Here is a 22,152-nt window from a genome sequence, read left to right on the forward strand (position 1 = left end):
ACTGATAACAGATTTCCAATCAATGCTAAACTCAGACAGCGAAAGTCACTAGATGACGTTTTGAGTCGCCAGTCATGTATGGCCAAAAGTCTCTAAATCGAATGCCAACGTTGCTTAATCGCCAACACACTGGGACTCACTGAAGGACTGACAGTGAATAAAAAAAGATGATTAAGATTATTGTGTACTTTTCTCTTCTGATATTTTCACTAAGGACCCCAAGCTATCTGCATGCAGCAACAATGTCTGACAGACAGGAGAGCGGAGTGGTCAGTGATGAATGGCAAGGGAACAGACTGATTTGTACTGAGGAGAAAGAGAGAGCCAATTACAGTGAAATAAATTCCAAAAGAGCCAAGTGACTAGCTGAAGGCAGGGACAAATGCCTTGGAGTGACCAACAAGAGTGCAAAGTACCAAATGGCAAAATGTGGGAAGACCAACAGGCAGATCTGCTTTTACCACTTATCTTCACAACCAAAAAGTCGCTAAATGATGTTTTCAGTCGCTAGCCAGGTATGGCCAAAAGACGCTAAATCTAGCGGTAAAGTCGCTCAATCACACTGACAGTGAAACAAATAATTTAAAAAAAGATAGTAATCGTACAATGTCTTGTACTTTTGTCTTCTTTCTTAATATTTCTCAAAGGACACCAAAATGTCGCTATCTGCAGGCAGCTTGCTAGCTATGATGGCAGCAACAATGTACCTTAGAGTGACTGACCAACAAGAGCTCAAAGTACCTAATGGCAAAATGTGGAGAGACAGACACAATAAATTGCATTAAGATGAAGAGAACTGTTGCTATTATTAATTTTAACAACAACCAGAAAGTCGCTAAATGTCACCAGCCAGGTATGGCCAAAAGTCGCTTAATTGGCCACACACAGTAACAGAGAAACAAACAAAAAAAAAAAAAGATCATAAAGATAATAGTTGTACAACTTTGTGTACTTTTGTGTACTTTCTAAATATTTTCACAAAGGACACCAAAATGTTGCTATCTGCAGGCAGCTTGCTGGCTATGATGGCAGCAACGATGTCTGCCAGACAGGAGAGAGTGGTCAGTGACGATCGAATCGAGAAAATGACAAAATGGGTCAAAGACCAAAAAGTTATTAACTGACAGCAGTGACAAATGTCAGACTGTAAACTTTTTTGAAAGAAAAGGACAAAATGGGAAGATGCTGATAATAACAGCAAAATGGAAAATATAAGAATTTCCAAGTAATGCTCAACTCAAGTGTGTGTGTGTGTGTGCGCGTTAAACTTCTTGTGGAATGATTTCAAATTATCTCTGAGTCTGAACTGAGGGAAAGGAAACCAAATTTTGAGCAGTCACTCACGAGTTCAAAGTACCAAATGAGGAGATTCTAAAAGAACAGACCGGTTTATGAAAGACTCGATGGGGGAGGGGCACAGCTAAGAATACTTGAGTGAGATTCTGTGATCCAAATTCGAGATAGAGCTTTTTGATAATGATAATTTGTCAGAGTAAGGTTGTGTAATCAAAATTTGAGAATGAGCTTTGCCAATCAATCAAGAATATTTGCATTAAGTTCTGTGATCAAAATTCAGAAACAACCTTTAATAATTGATAAAGAATATGTGAGTGAGGTTGTATGATCCAATTTGAGAATTAGCTTTGATAATAATGATTGAGAGCCTCTGGCCCTATGTGGATCGTGGCCGCGGGGCCAAGTTGGCCTGGCCCCTTGGGGCCTCTGACCCTCTATGGATCGGGGCCAAGTTGGCATGACCCCTCGGGGCCTCTGGCCCTCTATGGATCGTGGCCGCGGGGCCAAGTTGGCCTGACCCCTTGGGGCCTCAGGCCCTCTGTGGGTCGCGGCCGCGGGGCCAAGTTGACCTGGCCCGTTGGGGCCTCTTACCCTCTATGGATCGTGGCCGCGGGGCCAAGTTGACCTGGCCCCTTGGGGCCTCTGGCCTTCTGTGGGTCGCAGCCGCGGGGCCAAGTTGGCCTGGCCCTTTGGGGCCTATGACCCTCTGTGGGTCGTGGCCGCGGGGCCAAGTTGACCTGGCCCCTTGGGGCCTCTGACCGTCTATGGATCATGGCCGCGGGGCCATGTTGGCCTGGCCCCTTGGGGCCTCTGGCCCTCTGTGGGTCGCGGCCGCGGGGCCAAGTTGACCTGGCCCCTTGGGGCCTCTGACCCTCTATGGATCATGGCCGCGGGGCCAAGTTGGCCTGGCCCCTTGGGGCCTAAGATTATTATTTTTGCAAAAGTAGTTTTGCATGCGTCGCGGCCGCGGGGCCAAGTTGGCCTGGCCCCTTGGGGCCTCTGGCCCCCTGGGCCTGGGCCCGGTAGGCCCGTTCATTAATCCACCTATGGGCGAGGGTCACCACTTTGTCAACAAATGCGTGAGCAAATTGTTGAACAGTTTAAGAAAAACCTTTCTCAACCAGCTATTGCAAGGAATTTAGGGATTTCACCATCTACGGCCCCTAATATCATCAAAAGGTTCAGAGAATCTGGAGAAATCACTGCACGTAAGCAGCTAAGCCCGTGACCTTCGATCCCTCAGGCTGTACTGCATCAACAAGCCACATCAGTGTGTAAAGGATATCACCACATGGGCTCAGGAACACTTCAGAAACCCACTGTCAGTAACTACAGTCGGTCGCTACATCTGTAAGTGCAAGTTAAAACTCTCCTATGCAAGGCGAAAACCGTTTATCAACAACACCCAGAAACGCCGTCGGCTTCGCTGGGCCCGAGCTCATCTAAGATGAACTGACACAAAGTGGAAAAGTGTTCTGTGGTCTGACGAGTCCACATTTCAAATTGTTTTTGGAAACTGTGGACGTCGTGTCCTCTGGACCAAAGATGGAAAAGAACCATCCGGATTGTTATAGGAGCAACGTGTAAAAGCCAGCATGTGTGATGGTATGGGGGTGTATTAGTGCCCAAGACATGGGTAACTTACACATCTGTGAAGGCGCCATTAATGCTGAAATGTACATACAGGTTTTGGAGCAACATATGTTGCCATCCAAGCAACGTTACCATGGACGCCCCTGCTTATTTCAGCAAGACAATGCCAAGCCACGTGTTACATCAACGTGGCTTCATAGTAAAAGAGTGTGGGTACTAGACTGGCCTGCCTGTAGTCCAGACCTGTCTCCCATTGAAAATGTGTGACGCATTATGAAGCCTAAAATAGCACAACGGACTGTTGAACAACTTAAGCTGTACATCAAGCAAGAATGGGAAAGAATTCCACCTGAGAAGCTTAAAAAATGTGTCTCCTCAGTTCCCAAACGTTTACAGAGTGTTGTTAAAAGGAAAGACCATGTAACACAGTGGTGAACATGCCCTTTCCCAACTACTTTGGCACGTGTTGCAGCCATGAAATTCTAAGTTAATTATTATTTGCAAAAAAAAATAAAGTTTATGAGTTTGAACATCAAATATGTTGTCTTTGTAGTGCATTCAACTGAATATGGGTTGAAAATTATTTGCAAATCATTGTATTCCGTTTATATTTACATCTAACACAATTTCCCAACTCATATGGAAACGGGGTTTATACTTTATCAACAAAACATCAAGTTAAAATGTGAAAATTATAATTAAATATGTGCATTGTATAACTACAACACTCATTAAAACTGAAAATATATTACTAATAATTGACTAAAATAGGATGACAAAACTATTTAAATAAAAAAATATATATAATATTAATAATAATTAAAGTACCATTACAAAATTAAATATAAATTAAATAAAAAATTAAACATCAAATCGAAATAAGTGTCTGACACAAGAGCGTAAATTACATTGGTCATCTGTGACTAAGCTGCCAAAGAGATGATGTTCACCCACAAACGTTACACCAGTGGTTCTCAAACTTTTTTTGTCATCCCCCACTTTGGACAAGGGGGAGTTTTCAAGCCCCACCTGCCCCCATCGCCCCAACAGAGCGCTAATGCCAAGCTTTAACATTTTAAAATTTATTGAACATCAAGTTGTATACATTCGAACTCAATAACATAAAATAACATTAAGTTCAATAATAAATAAAATAACTGTGCAGCTGTGGTATAACTTGCATCAAGTTCAATAATAAATAAAATAACTGTGCAGCTGTGGTATAACTTGCATCAAGTTCAATAATAAATAAAATAACTTCCATCAAGTTCAATAATAAATAAAACAAAAGTATTATAACTTGCATCAAGTTCAATAATAAAAAAAAAAAAAGTGTTATAACTTGCATCACGTTCAATAATAAATCAAAAAAACTGTTATAACTTGCATCAAGTTCAATAATAAATACAAAAAAGTGTTATAACTTGCATCACGTTCAATAATAAATCAAGAAAAGTGTTATAACTTGCATCAAGTTCAATAATAAATCAAATAAAAGTGTTATAACTTGCATCAAGTTCAATAATAAATCAAAAAAAGTGTTATAACTTGCATCAAGTTCAATAATAAATCAAAAAGTGTTATAACTTGCATCAAGTTCAATAATAAATCAAAAAGTGTTATAACTTGCATCAAGTTCAATAATAAATCAAATAACTTGCATCAAATTCAATAATAAATCAAAAAAAGTGTAATAACTTGCATCAAGTTCAATAATAAATAAAACAAAAGTGTTATAACTTGCATCAAGTTCAATAATAAATCACATAAAAATGTTATAACTTGCATCAAGTTCAATAATACATCAAATAACTTGCATCAAGTTCAATAATAAGTCAAAAAAAGTGTTATAACTTGCATCAAGTTCAATAATAAATAAAACAAAAGTGTTATAACTTGCATCAAGTTCAATAATAAATCAAAAAAAGTGTTATAACTTGCATCAAGTTCAATAATAAATAAAACAAAAGTGTTATAACTTGTGGCGACTTGTCCAGGGTGTACCACGCCTTCCGCCCGATTGTAGCTGAGATAGGCTCCAGGGCCCCCCGCGACCCCAAAGGGAATAAGCGGTAGAAAATGGATGGATGGATGGATGTTATAACTTGCATCAAGTTCAATAATAAATCAAAAAAAGTGTTATAACTTGCATCAAGTTCAATAATAAATCAAATAACTTGCATCAAGTTCAATAATAAATACAATAAAAGTGCCACTTTGCAATCTTTGCAAAAAAAAAAAGGAGGAGCTATGCATTTGGCAAGACAGGGCAAGTGACAGCACTTTCCCCCAGGAGAGCCACCTTGCTTCACTGTGAAACAGCACGGCTGTATGATCAGCTCCCATTTCCTCACACAGTGCAGAGAACAGTCGCGCTTTCAGTGGTCGTGTTTTGATCAAATTTACCGCGCTCACAACATCTGTTAAAACCTCATTGAGTTCGGGGCTGAGCTGCCTTGACGCGAGTGCTTCCCGGTGAATGACACACTGTGTGCCCGTCAGATTTTTGTTTCTCTGCAGGCGCTTGCTCTGGTTCGACGACATTTGAGGTGCGAGTCACAAATGTATATATTTGTGTAATTGTGATCCACACATTAGCCTGCTACCCATCCGCGCGAAAGTTTGTTCCGCTTAGCCCCGCCCCCATTAGTTACTGTTGCTATGTCTGTCAAACTTTCGCTCGTACCGAGAAATATAAAGCCTACGGTAAAAATAAGTACCGGTAATTTCCATTTATTTATATAGCGGATTTCACAGACAGAATCACAAAGTGATTTACAGTGTGTATAGAAAATGAAAGCATAGTAAAAAAATAATCTAAGAATATAATAATTAAAAAAAAAAAATTTAAAGTGAAATTTCCTCCCGTTCCTCGCGCCCCACCTGTCATGTCTCTATTCCCCACCAGTGGGGCGCGCCCCACACTTTGAGAAACACTGCGTTACACCAACCGAACGTGACGTCACGTGAATGCACCTTATATAACGTTTTACTTCCAGATCTAGAAGTTTGAACTTCGTCGAAATGCTTAAAATGTTATAACGCACACGCACATAATCTAGTGAAGGTATTAGTACAATAAAAAAATAGTATTTGCCATAAAAAATGTTTTACTTTGAAGGTTACCAAACGGAAGTAAAGGTTCGTGCAGCAAGCTTGATGAGCGCTGCGGCATCAAGGTGCATCTGCGACACTTTAATGGGCAGGAAAGCGGAAATGGCCCCGGTGCTGGCGGACTAAGAAATGGGCTCCGCGCCTCGGAAGCCATGGCTCGTTCCGCCGACAGCCGCAACGAGGACGTACAGTCCCGGCTGGGAGACGTGGTGGATCCCCGGGATGTGTCCCTGGAGGAGGTGCTCAGGTCCTACGAGCAGCCCATCAACGAGGAGCAGGCGTGGGCGCTGAGCTTCCAGTGCTGTCGCCACCTCGCCGACACGCACCCGCCCATCGCCACTCAGGTTCACGAGCTGTCCGCCATCCTCGTCCACAGGGACGGGAGCGTGTCTTTAGTCCCCAACACAACACTGCAAGGTAGGACTGTCCGCTCGCTGCCATGTTGGACCACTTCAATAACACTGAAATCAATCTAAACTAGACCTGTGGGCTTTGTACCGAGGATGTCGTTGTGGCTTGTGCAGCCCTTTGAGACACTTGTGATTTAGGGCTATATAAATAAAGATTGATTGATTGATTGATTGATAAACTAGGGATGTCCGATAATGGCTTTTTGCCGATATCCGATATTCCGATATTGTCCAACTCTTTAATTACCGATACCGATATCAACCGATATATGCAGTCGTGGAATTAACACATTATTATGCCTAATTTGGACAACCAGGTATGGTGAAGATAAGGTCCTTTTTTAAAAAAATTAATAAAATAAAATAAGATAAATTAAAAATATTTTCTTGAATAAAAAAGAAAGTAAAACAGTTACATAGAAACGAGTAATTAATGAAAATGAGTAAAATTAACTGTTAAAGGTTAGTACTATTATAAGTGGACCAGCAGCACACACAATCATGTGTGCTTACGGACTGTATCCCTTGCAGACTCTATTGATATATATTGATATATAATGTAGGAACCAGAATATTAATAACAGAAAGAAACAACCCTTTTGTGCGAATGAGTGTGAATGAGTGTAAATGGGGGAGGGAGGTTTTTTGGGTTGGTGCACTAATTGTAAGTGTATCTTGTGTTTTTTATGTTGATTTAATTTAAAAAAACCAAAAAAAAAAACGATACCGATAATAAAAAACCCCCAATACCGATAATTTCCGATATTACATTTTAACGCATTATTATCGGCCATCCCTAATCCAAACCCATCCATTCAAGTTTCCTCCTGGCAACAACATTATAGAAATTCAACAATATGAACAACTGCAGCTATCCATTATTTTAGTAATTTATCCATTCGGTAGTTTAGTAATCGGATAAAACACTACATTTGCACGTTGTCTATCGCGGTTAATTGGTCCCAGGCTTAATCGTGGTAAAGGAATTTCTGAAAAGTAGGATTATTATTACAAAATCAAATATATTCGTAGTTAGGGCATTCAAAAAACGTTGACAACCTTCTAAATTATTTATTTTTTAACACAATTAGTGCAACTGAGATAGGCTCCAGCGCGACCCCGGAAGGGACAAGCGGTAGGAAATGGATGAATGGATATATTCATAGTTAGAGCATTAAAAAACCGTTGACAACCTTCTAAATTACCGTATTTTTCGGACTATAAGTCGCTCCGGAGTATACGTCGCACCGGCCGAAAATGCACAATAAAGAAGGAAAAAAACATATAAGTCGCACTGGAGTATAAGTCGCATTTTTGGGGGAAATTTATTAGATAAAACCCAACACCAAGAATAGACATTTGAAAGGCAATTAAAAAAAATAAAGAATAGTGAACAAGTGTACGTTATATGAGGCATAAATAACCAACTGAGAACATGCCTGGTATGTTAACGTAACATATTACGGTAAGAGTCATTCAAATAACTATAACATATAGAACAGGGGTGGGCAATTCATTTTTACCGGGGGCCGCATGAGCAACCCGAGCACTGCTGGAGGGCCACACCGACAATATTTCAATTAGATTTTGCTCAATATTAGTTTTGATATACCGTAAGGTAAATAAAAATAATGATAATAATAATAATAATAATAATTAATAATAATAATAATTTAATTTTACCTAACTTAACTTTATACAAAAGCTGATTGCATTTGATGGTTTTATTTTTAACACTGTCTTACACAACACTTCCTGATGTATAATACAATGCAAAAATGTCCATTTCTGCACAGGGTTCATTTCTGTCACTTTATCCTGCATTAGCCAACCCGTCATATTTGGACAATCATCTGTTGTTAAAAATCATTTTTAATCATATTTATTTTATATTGTTTTTTATATTGGTTTTATATGTAATTATTTTTTGTTTTTATTCAGTCATTGGTGGAGCTAAGGATAATATTTGAATATTGTTTTTAATATTGTTGTGCAGCACTTTGGAAACATTTTGTTGTTTAAATGTGCTATATAAATAAAGTGGATTAGATTGGATTGTCACACCTGCCAGCTTGTCGCATTTCAGTCCTAACATGTCCAAACACGCATTTACCTATGTGAACAAGTCATTACCTGTGATTGTCTCTTTAATTGACTGCATGGCTGCCAGCTCCTCCGTGATTTGAAAGTCAGCAGTTATCCCACGTAAGAAGATGAGCAGCTGGGCGGTGTCACGTACATCGCAGCTCTCATCCAAAGCCAGCGAAAAACAGTCAAAGTCTCCGGGGGCATTATCAGCGCAACAGAGTCCAATAAGCACTCCTTAATAAACTCTCCGTCAGAAAACGCCTTACTTTTTCTGGCGCTTTTGTGAGAAATGACGAAACTTGTCCTGATGGCTGCATCTCTGGGGGTGTGAAATTTGGCAAAAAGTCCTTGTTGGGTTTGCAGTTTTACCATCAACGCATCAGCCTCCCTTGCGCGCGCTTCATCAGACAGACTCTGGTATTTTTCCTCGTGCTTTGTCGTGTAGTGGCGATTCAAATTATATTCTTTAAACACAGCAACCTGTGTACCACAAGGCTTTACCTTTTAATTTCTGTAAAGAAATACTTGGCAGTCCATGTCTTGTTGAAAACATGCCATTCGTCATCAACTTTTCTCTTTTTAGCGTCTCGGGGATAACCGGGCATCACTTGTCGCTGTGCACCTTCACTCACAGGTTACACCTGGACATACGCCCATAAATAATACTTTTCAAAATAAAAGCAGCACAGTTGTATAGCGCGCACGACGTAGATGTTTTTTAAACTTTATTTTGTAATTTGTGATTGCCGCTGTTCACATTCACTCACAATCACACACGAGCATACGTCCACACGGAAGTAATACAAATAACGCTTTTCAAAACAAAAGCAGCACCGTTGTATTGCACACTCGACATAGATACTTTTTAAAATTTGTTTTGCAATTTATGATTGGCCTCACGCGGGCCGGACAGGGACGCACAAAGTGCCGGATGTGGCCCGCGGGCCGCAGAATGCCCAGGTCTGATATAGAACATGCTATACGTTTACCAAACAATCTGTCACTCCTAATCGCTAAATCAGATGAAATCTTCCTCCCCGGTGTCGCCTCTGGTATGTCCTTTCTTTCTGTTGCTCGATCTCCGTTCTCTGCTGCATATTTCACTACGTCCAGCTTGTAATCTACAGTATATACCATGACCCTCCCCCGCCGAATTCTTATTGGTTGACGTGTGAGTGACGATTGCTGCCATTTGCTTGGTCTCTTACCCGAGTGACATAAATAATATTATTTGATATTTTACGGTAATGTGTTAATAATCTCACACATAAATCGCTACGGAGTATAAATCGCACCCCCGGCCAAATTATGAAAAAAACTGCGATTTATAATCCGAAAAATACGGCAGTATTTTTTTTACATAATTGGTGCAGCTGAGATAGGCTCTAGCACCCCCCGCGAACCCAAAAGGGACAAGCGGTAGAAAATGGATGGATGGATGGAGACCTTCAAGCATGAAATAACAGTCCCTTTACACCAGGGGTGTCAAACTCATTTTAGATCGAGGGCCACGTGGAGAAAAACTACTCCCAAGTGGGCCGGACTGATAAAAATCACGGCACGATAACTTCAAAATAACAACTTCAGATTGTTTTCTTTGTTTAGAAATAGAACAAGCACATTCTGACATTGTACAAATCATAATGTTGTTTTTTTTTTGTTTTTTTTTAACACTTACCTGTTGCGGTTAATAGTACTCTAACAGAACTCTAACTTATAATAAATAATTCATTCCTATACAATATCCTACCCTAATACCCTACTGTGCAATATTACCCTTCGAGTGCAATACATCCGACACTGATTATCACTCCTGTACTCTTGTCTTGTTCTGTATATTGTACAGAATTGCTTATTATTTTTATTGGATAGTAGTCTATTTATTTAAATTCTTAGTTTTATCTTTATTACTTCTTGTGTAATTTATTTTTATCCCATATTTGTTCCCACTACCGCACCATAAATTGGAGTCCTTAATCTCGTTATATCCAAATATAATGACAATAAAGTCCATTCTATTCTATTCTATTCTATACTATTCTATTCTACATATACTTTATTTGTCGTTATTTATATTTTTTACTGAATAAACATACATGCCAACCTTGAGACCTCCGATTTCGGAAGGTGGGGGTCGGGGGCATGGTTGGGGCGGGGGCGTGGTTAAGAGGGGAGGAGTATATTTACAGCTAGAATTCACCAAGTCAAGTATTCTATATATATATATATATATATATATATATATATATATATATATATATATATATAAGAAATACTTGACTTTCAGTGAATTCTAGCTATATATATATATATATATATATATAAATATATATAAATACTTGACTTTCAGTGAATTCTAGCTATATATATATATTTATTTTATTTTATTTTATTTTATTTATATATATATATAAATAAGAGAAATACTTGAATTTCAGTGTTCATTTATTTACACATATACACACACATAACACTCATCTACTCATTGTTGAGTTAAGGGTTGAATTGTCCATCCTTGTTTTATTCTCTGTCACTATTTTTATAACCATGCTGAACACCCTCTCTGATGATGCATTCTGCTACGTCTCCTTGTTGTGTGCGCAGTTGTGCACTGCTCTCTCTAAAAGCAGTAGATGTTATTGTCACATATGCATGTACAGTAGATGGCAGTATTGTCCTGTTTAAGAGTGTCACAACATTGCTGTTTACGGCAGACAAACTGCTTTACGGTAGACGAAAACGTGACTGCTGTTGTTGTGTGTTGTTGCCGCGCTGGGAGGACGTTAATGAAACTGCCTAACAATAAACCCACATAAGAAACCAAGAACTCGCCCTCGATCATTCTACAGTTATAACGTGATTGGGCAGGCACGCTGTTTATATTGTGGAAAAGCGGACGTGAAAACGGGCTGTCGACACGTCACTCAGGTCCGCATGGAGCTGGAGGGGGCGTGGCCTCCAGCTGCGCCTGAATTTCGGGAGATTTTTGGGAGAAAATTTGTCCCGGGAGGTTTTCGAGAGAGGCGCTGAATTTCGGTAGCCTCCCGGACAATCCGGGAGGGTTGGCAAGTATGTGAATAAATGATGTGATAATGTTCATCAGTCAACTCATTGGTGTTCATTTTCAATCTATCAAGATAAAACAATTATATCAAAATGAAATTACAGGATGTTATTTGTGTAGTTTGATAATTTTCCTCCACTGATGTGCTAACATCATGTGGTACATATGTAGCATCATCTACAAAGATGCAAAGAACTGCTATTGCGACATCCAGCTGTTTCTTTCATTCAAAAATGTCAGGTTAATTTTTAACTTAGCAACGTCATCCCGCGGGCCTGATCCGGCCCTCGGACCGTATGTTTGACACCCCTGCTTTACACTCTTTTACCCAATATAGTATGTTCTACTGTAGATCTCAGTATTCACTGGTAGTCTGGAGGATCCGCTAAGGTCGTCACCCTACAACACGAACGACCACTAAATGAATCACATCCTGGTAGGGTTGCACGGTATACCGGTATTAGTACAGTACCGCGATACTAATGAATCATATTCGGTACTATACCGCCTCTAAAAAGTACCGGTTTACCAACCCCCCCCCCCCCCCCCCCCCCCTTTTTTTTTAACGGGCATGACAACACGGTCGTCACGTCGTGACATTGCTGGTTTACGAGCAGAGGAGCATGTTCGGCAGCGCACAATCACGGAGTACTTACAAGCCATAACACTGAAACTCCCTCAGGAAGAGGTGCTTTGGTGCTTTAAGAAATGGCTAGCTAGCTAGCGGCTAACGTCCATTTGCAGTCAGCAGTGTTTGAGCTACTTCTAAATCACTAATCCTCGCCTCCACGGTGACAAATAAAGTACGTTTCTTTCAAATATCATCCCTGCAGGGATGATATTTGAATAATAATTTTGACAAAATAATAGAATGATAAATGACACAATTTGTTACTGCATATGACTAATTAGGAGCCTTTGTTTGCTCACTTACTAATAAAAGAAAAGTTGTCTCGTATGTTCACTTTTTTATTTAAGGATAAAATTGCAATAAGAAACATATGTTTAATGTACTCTAAGTTTTTTGTTAAAATAAAGCCAATAATGCATTTTTTTGTGGTACACATTATTTAGAAAAGTATCGAAATACCAAAATATTGGTATCAGGACAACCCTACATCCTGAGTAATTTCTCTAAGTTAGACCTGGACTTCCATGAGCTGAAACCATGGGCGTAGTTTTTCTGTAAAAACTTGGTCAACTTGACAGTCGCAACTCGGACCATTAGCCGTGTTGTTGCGTTCCATGTTGTCAGCATTCCGTGTTGTTTCGCCGTTGATTTTTGACGTCCAAGTCTGACCAATGTGGAGAGATGTTATTGATGAGGCAGGAGTTGAAGATGAAATGCATCAAAAAGTTGTTCTGTCAAAAGTTGATTGTTGTGGCGAAGGTAGCGGTCAGAGTAGCGGAGTGTGAGAAAGGCAGGGAAAGGGAACAAGAAAGGCGCCCAAATTTGGGCACTGAAACAAACAAAGCAGAAAGGCTGCCAGGTAACGTAAGCATAGGACATTATGGAAAACTATCTAGTTTTCTCCAGTGAGTGCTCGTAGTGCAGGCAGCACTCAAGCAGCCTCAGACCATTCCACTCCCAGCACCATCGTGACTGTCGGCAAGACACACTTGCCATCAATTGTATTTCACACATGTCAGCACTCATGCTTGACACTATCTGAAACATTCATCCATCCATTATTTTTTGACCACTTATCCTTTTCGGGGTAGCGGGGCGGCTGAAGCCTATCCCAGGTGCACTCTGTCAGAAGGCAGGATACACCCTGGACAAGTCACCACCTCATCACAGTATCTGAAACAAATACGTTTGAACTCTTTGCAGCTTTCTTGTACATCATCTGTAGAATATTCTTCTTTTTGGAACCACAGCCATGTAGACCAACTTGATGCAGTATGTATGCTCTCAACCCCATAACCTTCTACCTCTGCAGCCATGCTGGCAGCACTCATACGTCCACTTTTCAAACACTCTCTGCATAAATGCTGACAGCACTTGTACGTAGGGATGATGTTTGATAAGAAATGATCGAGTTCGAGCCTATTATCGAATCCTCTTATCGAACCGATTCCTTATCGGTTCTCTTATCGAGTCCAGATAGGTTGTTGTATATGGAAAAAAACACACAATATTTGGTTTAACAAAAGCTCACTTTTATTACATAAGAAAAAAATAAAATCTAATAAATAAATAAATATTGACTGTTACCCCCCTAAAAAAATGAAATAAAATAAATAAATATTGACTGTTGTTACCCAAAGTATATTGAGTGGGATTTTTCAGAAAAACAAATATATACAGTAACACAAAAACAACCTGTCTCTGTGATCATTATAGGTGTATAAATAATAATATAGTGTTAAATAAAATCAGTCCCTTGGGCACAAAACTGAAAATAATACAGCTCTCCAAAAAGTGCACTTCTGCTGCTATTTGACATAACTGTTTGTTATGATGCTTTGACATTGTTGCACTTTATTTCTTAATTGAAAGAAAATTCTATGAAGAGAAAAGTTGTTTGCAAATGTGGTTACAATGCTAAAAAATGAAAAGTTAAAGCTAAAAACAGAAATACACTTTATTGGGGGGAAAGATGTGATTTTATGAGCTAGGGCAGGGGTGCTCATTACGTCGATCGCGAGCTACCGGTCGATCTCGTAGGGTGTGTCAGTCAATCACCAGCCAGGCATTAAAAAAATAGTCCTAAAAATGAGCGATCATAAATCTTCACTATGACGTCACTTTCGTCACTTGATTGACATTCACGGCACCCGAGGGTCTTCTGAGATGACGCTGGCTGCTGCCAGCTCATTAAAATTACCGACTGGAAGGCGAGAAACACTTTATTTCAACAGATTCTGGCGCCGTACCTGTTGTCAAAACTCCATAGACCGACTGCACAGTTGCGCTAACAAAACAAGAGTCTCAGAAAGCTAGCGTGCACAAGCTAGCAAGCTACGGAGTTTGCCGACAATGTATTTCTTGTAAAGTGTATACAAAGGAGTACGGAAGCTGGACAAACAAGATGCCAAAAACCAACCACTTTCATGTGGTATTGGACAGAAAGGAGGACTTTTTTCTCCTCCATTCGAAAATGCGGACGTTTTTAGCACCACTGTCTGATTCCAATCAATGCAAGTCATCAGAATCAGGTAATACACCAACTTATATTCTTGTCTTCATGAAAGAAAGGAATCTATATGTGTTAAACATGCCTGTATTATCTTTAAACACCTTAACTTGTTAACAATATTAACTATATGTGTTAAACATGCTTGCATTATCTTTAAACACCTTTAACTTATTAACAATATTAACTATATGTGTTAAACATGCTTGTATTATCATTAAACACATTTAACTTGTTAACAATATTAACTATATGTGTTAAACATGCTTGTATTATCTTTAAACACCTTTAACTTATTAATAATATTAACTATATGTATTAAACATGCTTGTATTATCATTAAACACCTTTAACTTGTTAACAATATTAACTATATGTATTAAACATGCTTGTATTATCATTAAACACCTTTAATTTATTAACAATATTAACTATATGTATTAAACATTCTTGTATTATCATTAAACACCTTTAATTTATTAACAATATTAACTATGTGTTAAACATGCTTGCATTATCATTAAACACCTTTAACTTATTAACAAAAACATATATTTCATAAATAAGTAAATATAAATTATATATATGAATGAGGTAGATCCCCACGACTTGATCAATTGAAAAGTAGCTCGCTTGCAGAAAAAGCGTGAGCACCCCTGAGCTAGGGAATATAACAACTACACTACCCAGCATGCAACAGGAGTGACGATCATGCGCGGTAGCCCCGAAAAGTGTTGTTGCATGTTGCCACCCGGCAGCTAAGAATGAGGTTATGAGCACGCTGTGAAAGTAAACGTCAAGAACTCAGCCAACACGCATCGTCTGCATTATTTATAATTAGACAGACAACACATACACAGTGTGATTTTGTTTTGTTTACAAGGAAAGAAAAGCAAAAGTTAAAAAAGGGAGATCATGTCATATATGTATGTGCTGCGGTTGCTTTAAGAATGTTGCGACAGCTGCCGTAAAGGAGGTGCGTTGCTAGCCTGGTTGCTATGTTTCCGGTTGGTCGTAAAAGTGTTCGTCATGTTTGTATCCTGCTCAAATCTCTCAGTAAAGTTATTCATTGGATTATACCTTTTTGTTTTGAACTTTATTACACCTTGGAGCGCTTTTTCCGGTCCATTGTTTTTACTGCTTTCCATATCTGCGCCTAATGACTGAGCTTCGTGACGTCATTTCTTGTGATGTCCCACGGGGCATTTCTGGTCGGGACGGGATTCGTTCACAGGGATTCAAATAAAGAACCAACTCTTTTTCTTTACTATAGTGGTCTCGATAACGGGTACCGGTTCTCAAAAAGGGATTCGAGTCCGAGGACTCGGTTCTTTTCTTATCGAACAACCGGGAAAATCGGTTTCGAGTATCATCCCTACTTGTACGTCTATTTTACTCTGCAGAAATGCTGACAGCAGTCGTACGTCTACTTCTCAAACCCAACTCCGCAGCAATGCTGGCAGCACTCATGCGTCTATCTTACACACACGGTAACACCCCCTCTGCATTAAAGCTAACAGTGATCATACGTCTATTTAACAAATGTAACCTTTGCAGCAATGCAGGCAGCGCTCATACATCTACTTTACAAACACAACATTAGCAGCAATGCCGGCAGCACTCATACATTCATTTTAGGAATGCAACTTCTGCAACATTGGTAGCAGCACTCATACGTCTGTTACAAACACAACTTCTGCAGTCTTGCTGACAGCGCTTATGCGTTTATTTTACAAACACCACCCCTGCAAAAAGGCTAACAGCACTCATACGTCTGTTTTACGAACCAAAACCTCTGCAGCAATCCTGGCAGCACAGGGCTGTTCGCTTCGCGTTTTCACATGTAGCACCGGTGCTACTAAATGAAAACAAATAGTAGCGCAGACATTTTTTTGTAGCAATATAAAATGTCTTAAATATCACAATTTCTTTATTAACACTCAAACAAGGTACACCTGTGAGTTCACACATGCCCTGTTTTTACATTTTCGGGACTGATGGGGATCCCAAACACACAAAAATATGTTCCAACAAGTAAGAAAAGTACAAACCCCATTTCCATATGAGTTGGGAAATTGTGTTAGATGTAAATATAAACGGAATACAATGATTTAAAAATCATTTTCAACCCACATTCAGTTGAATATGCTACAAAGAAAACATATTTGATGTTCAAACTGATAAACTTTTTTTTTTTTGCAAATAATCATTAACTTTAGAATTTGATGCCAGCAACACGTGACAAAGAAGTTGGGAAAGGTGGCAATAAATACTGATAAAGTTGAGGAATGCTCATCAAACACTTATTTGGAACATCCCACAGGTGAACAGGCAAATTGGGAACAGGTGGGTGCCATGATTGGGTATAAAAGTAGATTCCATGAAATGCTCAGTCATTCACAAACAAGTATGGGGCGAGGGTCACCACTTTGTCAACAAATGCGTGAGCAAATTGTTGAACAGTTTAAGAAAAACCTTTCTCAACCAGCTATTGCAAGGAATCTAGGGATTTCACCATCTACTAATATCATCAAAGGGTTCAGAGAATCTGGAGAAATCACTGCACGTAAGCAGCTAAGTCCGTGACCTTGGATCCCTCAGGCTGTACTGCATCAACAAGCGACATCAGTGTGTAAAGTATATCACCACATGGGCTCAGGAACACTTCAGAAACCCACTGTCAGTAACTACAGTTGGTCGCTACATATGTAAGTGCAAGTTAAAACTCTCCTATGCAAGGCGAAAACCGTTTATCAACAACACCCAGAAACGCCGTCGGCTTCGCTGGGCCTGAGGTCATCTAAGATGGACTGATACAAAGTGGAAAAGTGTTCTGTGGTTTGACGAGTCCACATTTCAAATTGTTTTTGGAAACTGTGGACGTCGTGTCCTCCGGACCAAAGAGGAAAAGAACCATCCGGGTTGTTATAGGCGCAAAGTTGAAAAGCCAGCATCTGTGATGGTATGGGGGTGTATTAGTGCCCAAGACATGGGTAACTTACACATCTGTGAAGGCGCCATTAATGCTGAAAGGTACATACAGGTTTTGGAGCAACATATAATGCCATCCAAGCATGGACGCCCCTGCTTATTTCAGCAAGACAATGCCAAGCCACGTGTTACATCAACATGGCTTCATAGTAGGGACGGCGTTGTGAAGTTGGTAGAGTGGCCGTGCCAGGGTTGCTGGTTACTGGGGTTCAATCCCCATCATGTCCGTTGTGTCCTTGGGCAAGACACTTCACCCTTGCTCCTGATGGCTGCTGGTTAGCGCCTTGCATGGCAGCTCCCGCCATCAGTGTGTGAATGTGTGTGTGAATGGGTGAATGTGGAAATACTGTCAAAACGCTTTGAGTACCTTGAAGGTAGAAAAGCGCTATACAAGTATACAAGAGTGCTGGTACTAGACTGACCTGCCTGTAGTCCAGACCTGTCTCCCATTGAAAATGTGTGGCGCATTATGAAGCCTAAAATACCACAACGGAGACCCCCGGACTGTTGAACAACTTAAGCTGTACATCACAAGAATGGGAAAGAATTCCACCTGAGAAGCTTAAAGCTTGTTAAAAGGAAAGGCCATGTAACACAGTGGTGAACATGCCCTTTCCCAACTACTTTGGCACGTGTTGCAGCCATGAAATTCTAAGTTAATTATTATTTGCCAAAAAAAAAAAAAAGTTTATGAGATTGAACATCAAATATCTTGTCTTTGTAGTGCATTCAATTGAATATGGGTTGAAAAGGATTTGCAAATCATTGTCCATCCATCCATTTTCTACCGCTTATTCCCTTTGGGGTCGCGGGGGGCGCTGGAGCCTATCTCAGCTACAATCGGGCGGAAGGCGGGGTACACCCTGGTATTCCGTTTATATTTACATCTAACACAATTTCCCAACTCATATGGAAACAGGGTTTGTAGGATTTGCATAATAGGTTTTGAGATAAGAAAAATGAAAAAAAAAATGAACAGAATATAGAATAAGTCAAATATAATCTCCAATCTTCTTAAAAAAAACCATTTAGCTATGCTGAATTCTTCAGCTAACAAAAACACAAAAGAACAACATGTGAAATCAAGTGCACTAGTTTAAGAGGGCACGATTAAACGTCAGCAGCGACATGAAAATAATTGACCTTTAACAGTAGTGTTTTTATAGGTAAACATTATTATAGGACATACACACTAAAATGTTAGCCAGGAACACCAACCTGCCAACTGCTTCTGAAAATGACTTTAAAAAAGTAATTCATTTTAGTTTCTCCTATTTTAGGAACCAAACTTCTAAAACAATATTGACAGCACTCATACGCCCATTCTACAAACACAACCTCTGCGGCAATGTTGGCAGCACTCGTCAGTTTATTTTACTAACATAATTTCTGCTGCAACACTGGCAATGATCATCCATCATACGTCTTTGTTTTTTTTTTTTTTTTTACAAACTAATCCTCTGCATTCATTCTTGCAGCACTTTTGTGTCTATTTTACTAACTGAACCTTTGCAGCAATGCTAGCAGCACCCAATGTATGTGTTTAACACACAACCTCTGCAGCATTGCTGTTAGCACTCATACATCTATTTTACAAACAACCTCTGCAGCAATGCTGACAGCACTCATATGTCGATTTTACGAACCGAACCTCTAACACATTGTTCGAAGCACTCCTACGTCTATTTTACAAACTGCAGCATTGATGACAACACTCATACTGTACATCCGTTTTACAAATACCACTTTGCAACAGTCCTGACAACATTTGTATGTCTTTTTTACAAACTGATCCTCTGCAGCAATGCTGGCAGCACTCATACATCTATTTCCTGAAAAGAACCTCTGCAGCAGTGTTGGCAGCACTTATTGGTCTATGTTTACAAATGCAACTTCTGCAGCAATGCTGGCAGCACTCATACGTCTATTTTACAAACAAAAACTTTGCAGCAATGCTGGCAGCACTCATACATCTATTTCCTGAAAAGAACCTCTGCAGCAGTGTTGGCAGCACTTATTGGTCTATGTTTACAAATGCAACTTCTGCAGCAATGCTGGCAGCACTCATACGTCTATTTTACAAACAAAAACTTTGCAGCAATGCTGGCAGCACTCATACATCTACTTTACAAACAACCTCTGCCGAAAAGGTGACAGCACTTATACGTCTCCTCTACAAACCGAACTTCTGTAGCAGTGCTGGAAGCACTCATACATCTAATTTGTGAACCAAACTTCTGCAGCAATGCTGACATCACTCCAGTGACGTGCAGTCAGGGGAGGTAGGTGAGGCCGGGCCTCACGTGCCATCATAGGAAGAAAAAAAAATGTAAAAAGAAAAAAAAAAATTAAATTGTTATATGTATCCAGTGATTATACTATAAAGTTATTTTCCATTTAACTTCACCAGTTTTGGATTATTTTTACTCAAAATCGCTGAATTTTCACATTTGCCGTTCAAATACTGAGAAGAGACTTGCGGTGAGTCAGCAGCCAGTTGAGCCTCACCATGGATTGCACAATGACTCGGCTAACTGCTGGCCTGCTGTGCAGTGAGACCGTATTGCTATATGAATTATATTATACATTTCCATAGTTTAGTTAGCTGAGGTATATAATGTACAGTGTATTTTGTCAACAACTGTATGTGTGTAACGTATTTCTTGTGCTGAGCAATCATAAAACAGCTGCGAAGACGCACTGTGTGAGGCTCGCAGTAATCCCGCCTCCTGGTGGTAGAGGGCGCTAGTGATCCCAGAGATCATTCTTGCGACTACTCGGCTGCAGAAGAAGTGACAACAAGCAGCAACAGTTAGCAGCGATCATTTATTTTTTCCTCTCGCCTGGACTATTAATGGAGGATTACATATCTAAAATAAAATCTAAAATAAAACAGTTTTCTAAACTGGACTTTCAATCGAAGCAGGAGGTAATACTTAAAGGAAGATCTCCATCGAGACAGGGAGACTTTTAAAACTGAAGAATGATAAGGAAGACTTCTATAAACAAGTTATCGATGCTTTTGTTCAAAAGGAGCTGCGCATGGACTTTATTTATAAGTAAAGGTAAGACCATAATAACATTTTTTTTAAATTAAATGTGCTTTTTTGTGTGCTACAGTTTGTATGTGTAAAGTTAAAGTCAAGTTAAAGTAGCAATGATTGTCACACACACACTAGGTGTGGTGAAATTTGTCCTCTGCATTTGACCCATCCCCTTGATCACCCCCTGGGAGGTGAGGGGAGCAGTGGGCATCAGCGGCGCCGCGCCCGGGAATCATTTTTGGTGATTTAACCCCCAATTCCAACCCTTGATGCTGAGTGCCAAGCAGGGAAGAATGCTGGTATGAGCTTTTAAACATAACCCGTTAACTGCTGCCAATCAAATGGTGAATAAGATACTTTTTAGGGTTCATATGTTTGTAAATCTGACTGTGATGAAGTCAGTGCCTCACCAGCCATGAACCTCACCGCACGTCACTGCAGCACTCATACATCTATTTCCAAAACCGAACCTCTGCAGCAATGCTGACAGCACTTATAGGTCTGTTTTTACAAATGCAACTTCTGCAGCAATGTGCGCAGCACTTATGTCTTCTCTACAAACCGAACCTCTTCAGCGGTGCCGACCACACTCATACGTCTATTTCACAAACTCAAACTCTGCAGCACGGTGGAACATGGGGTTAGTGCGTGTGCCTCACAATACGAAGGTCCTGGGTTCGAACACCAGGCTCGGAGTCTTTCTGTGCGGAGTTTGCATGTTCTCCCCGTGACTGCGTGGGTTCCTTCTGGGTTCTTTTGCTTCCTCCCACCTCCAAAGACATGGACCTGGGGATAGGTTGATTGGCAACACTAAATGGTCCCTAGTGTGTGAATGTGAGTGTCAATGTTGTCTGTGTATCTGTGTTGGCCCTGTGATGAGGTGGTGACTTGTCCAGGGTGTAGTGCGCCTTCCGTCCGAGTGCAACCGCCTGCGACCCCGAGAGAGAGGGACAAGCGGTAGAAAATGGATGGATGGATGGAAACTATTATTGTACAAGAAACTACAATACACTTTGGGCGCAGAGACCTAGCATATATTGTTCACATTCTAGTGTCTGCAGCGTTAATGAATATTATATTGCTGCCTATTGATTAATAATTCATAAAGCTCAGCTTGACTCAGCGTGTCTTCTTGTGAACATTGTTTTGGAGACGCTGCAGTGAAAAAGGCATTGGTTGTGTTTTTGTGTTCCATCTGGATTACGTCACCTAAATAACTTAGTGTTTGTGTGTGCATATATATATATATATATATATATATATATATATATATATACACAGTGTGTGTGTGTGTATATATATATATATATATATATATATATATATATATGTGTATATATATGTATATATATACTCCTCTCTGAGCTGCCACCTTACCGTGGTAGAGGAGTTTGCGTGTCCCAATGATCCTA

General features: G+C 39.9%; 1 protein-coding gene across 3 annotated transcripts in view; it reads left to right on the forward strand.

Annotated features, from left to right (window-relative positions):
• Positions 1–6,084: 6,084 nt before the first annotated feature.
• Positions 6,085–22,152, forward strand: part of spire2 (spire-type actin nucleation factor 2) — a 117,078-nt gene continuing 101,010 nt past the window's right edge. For all 3 annotated transcript variants that reach the window (XM_061977731.2, XM_061977730.2, XM_061977732.2), the window contains exon 1: positions 6,085–6,420. In XM_061977731.2, the coding sequence (XP_061833715.2) occupies positions 6,156–6,420 (265 nt within the window). In that variant the 5' untranslated portion in view covers positions 6,085–6,155. The remainder of the gene's footprint in view (positions 6,421–22,152) is intronic.

Source organism: Nerophis lumbriciformis, linkage group LG18 (genome assembly GCF_033978685.3).
Source record: "Nerophis lumbriciformis linkage group LG18, RoL_Nlum_v2.1, whole genome shotgun sequence".
NCBI classification, from domain to species: Eukaryota; Metazoa; Chordata; class Actinopteri; order Syngnathiformes; family Syngnathidae; genus Nerophis; species Nerophis lumbriciformis.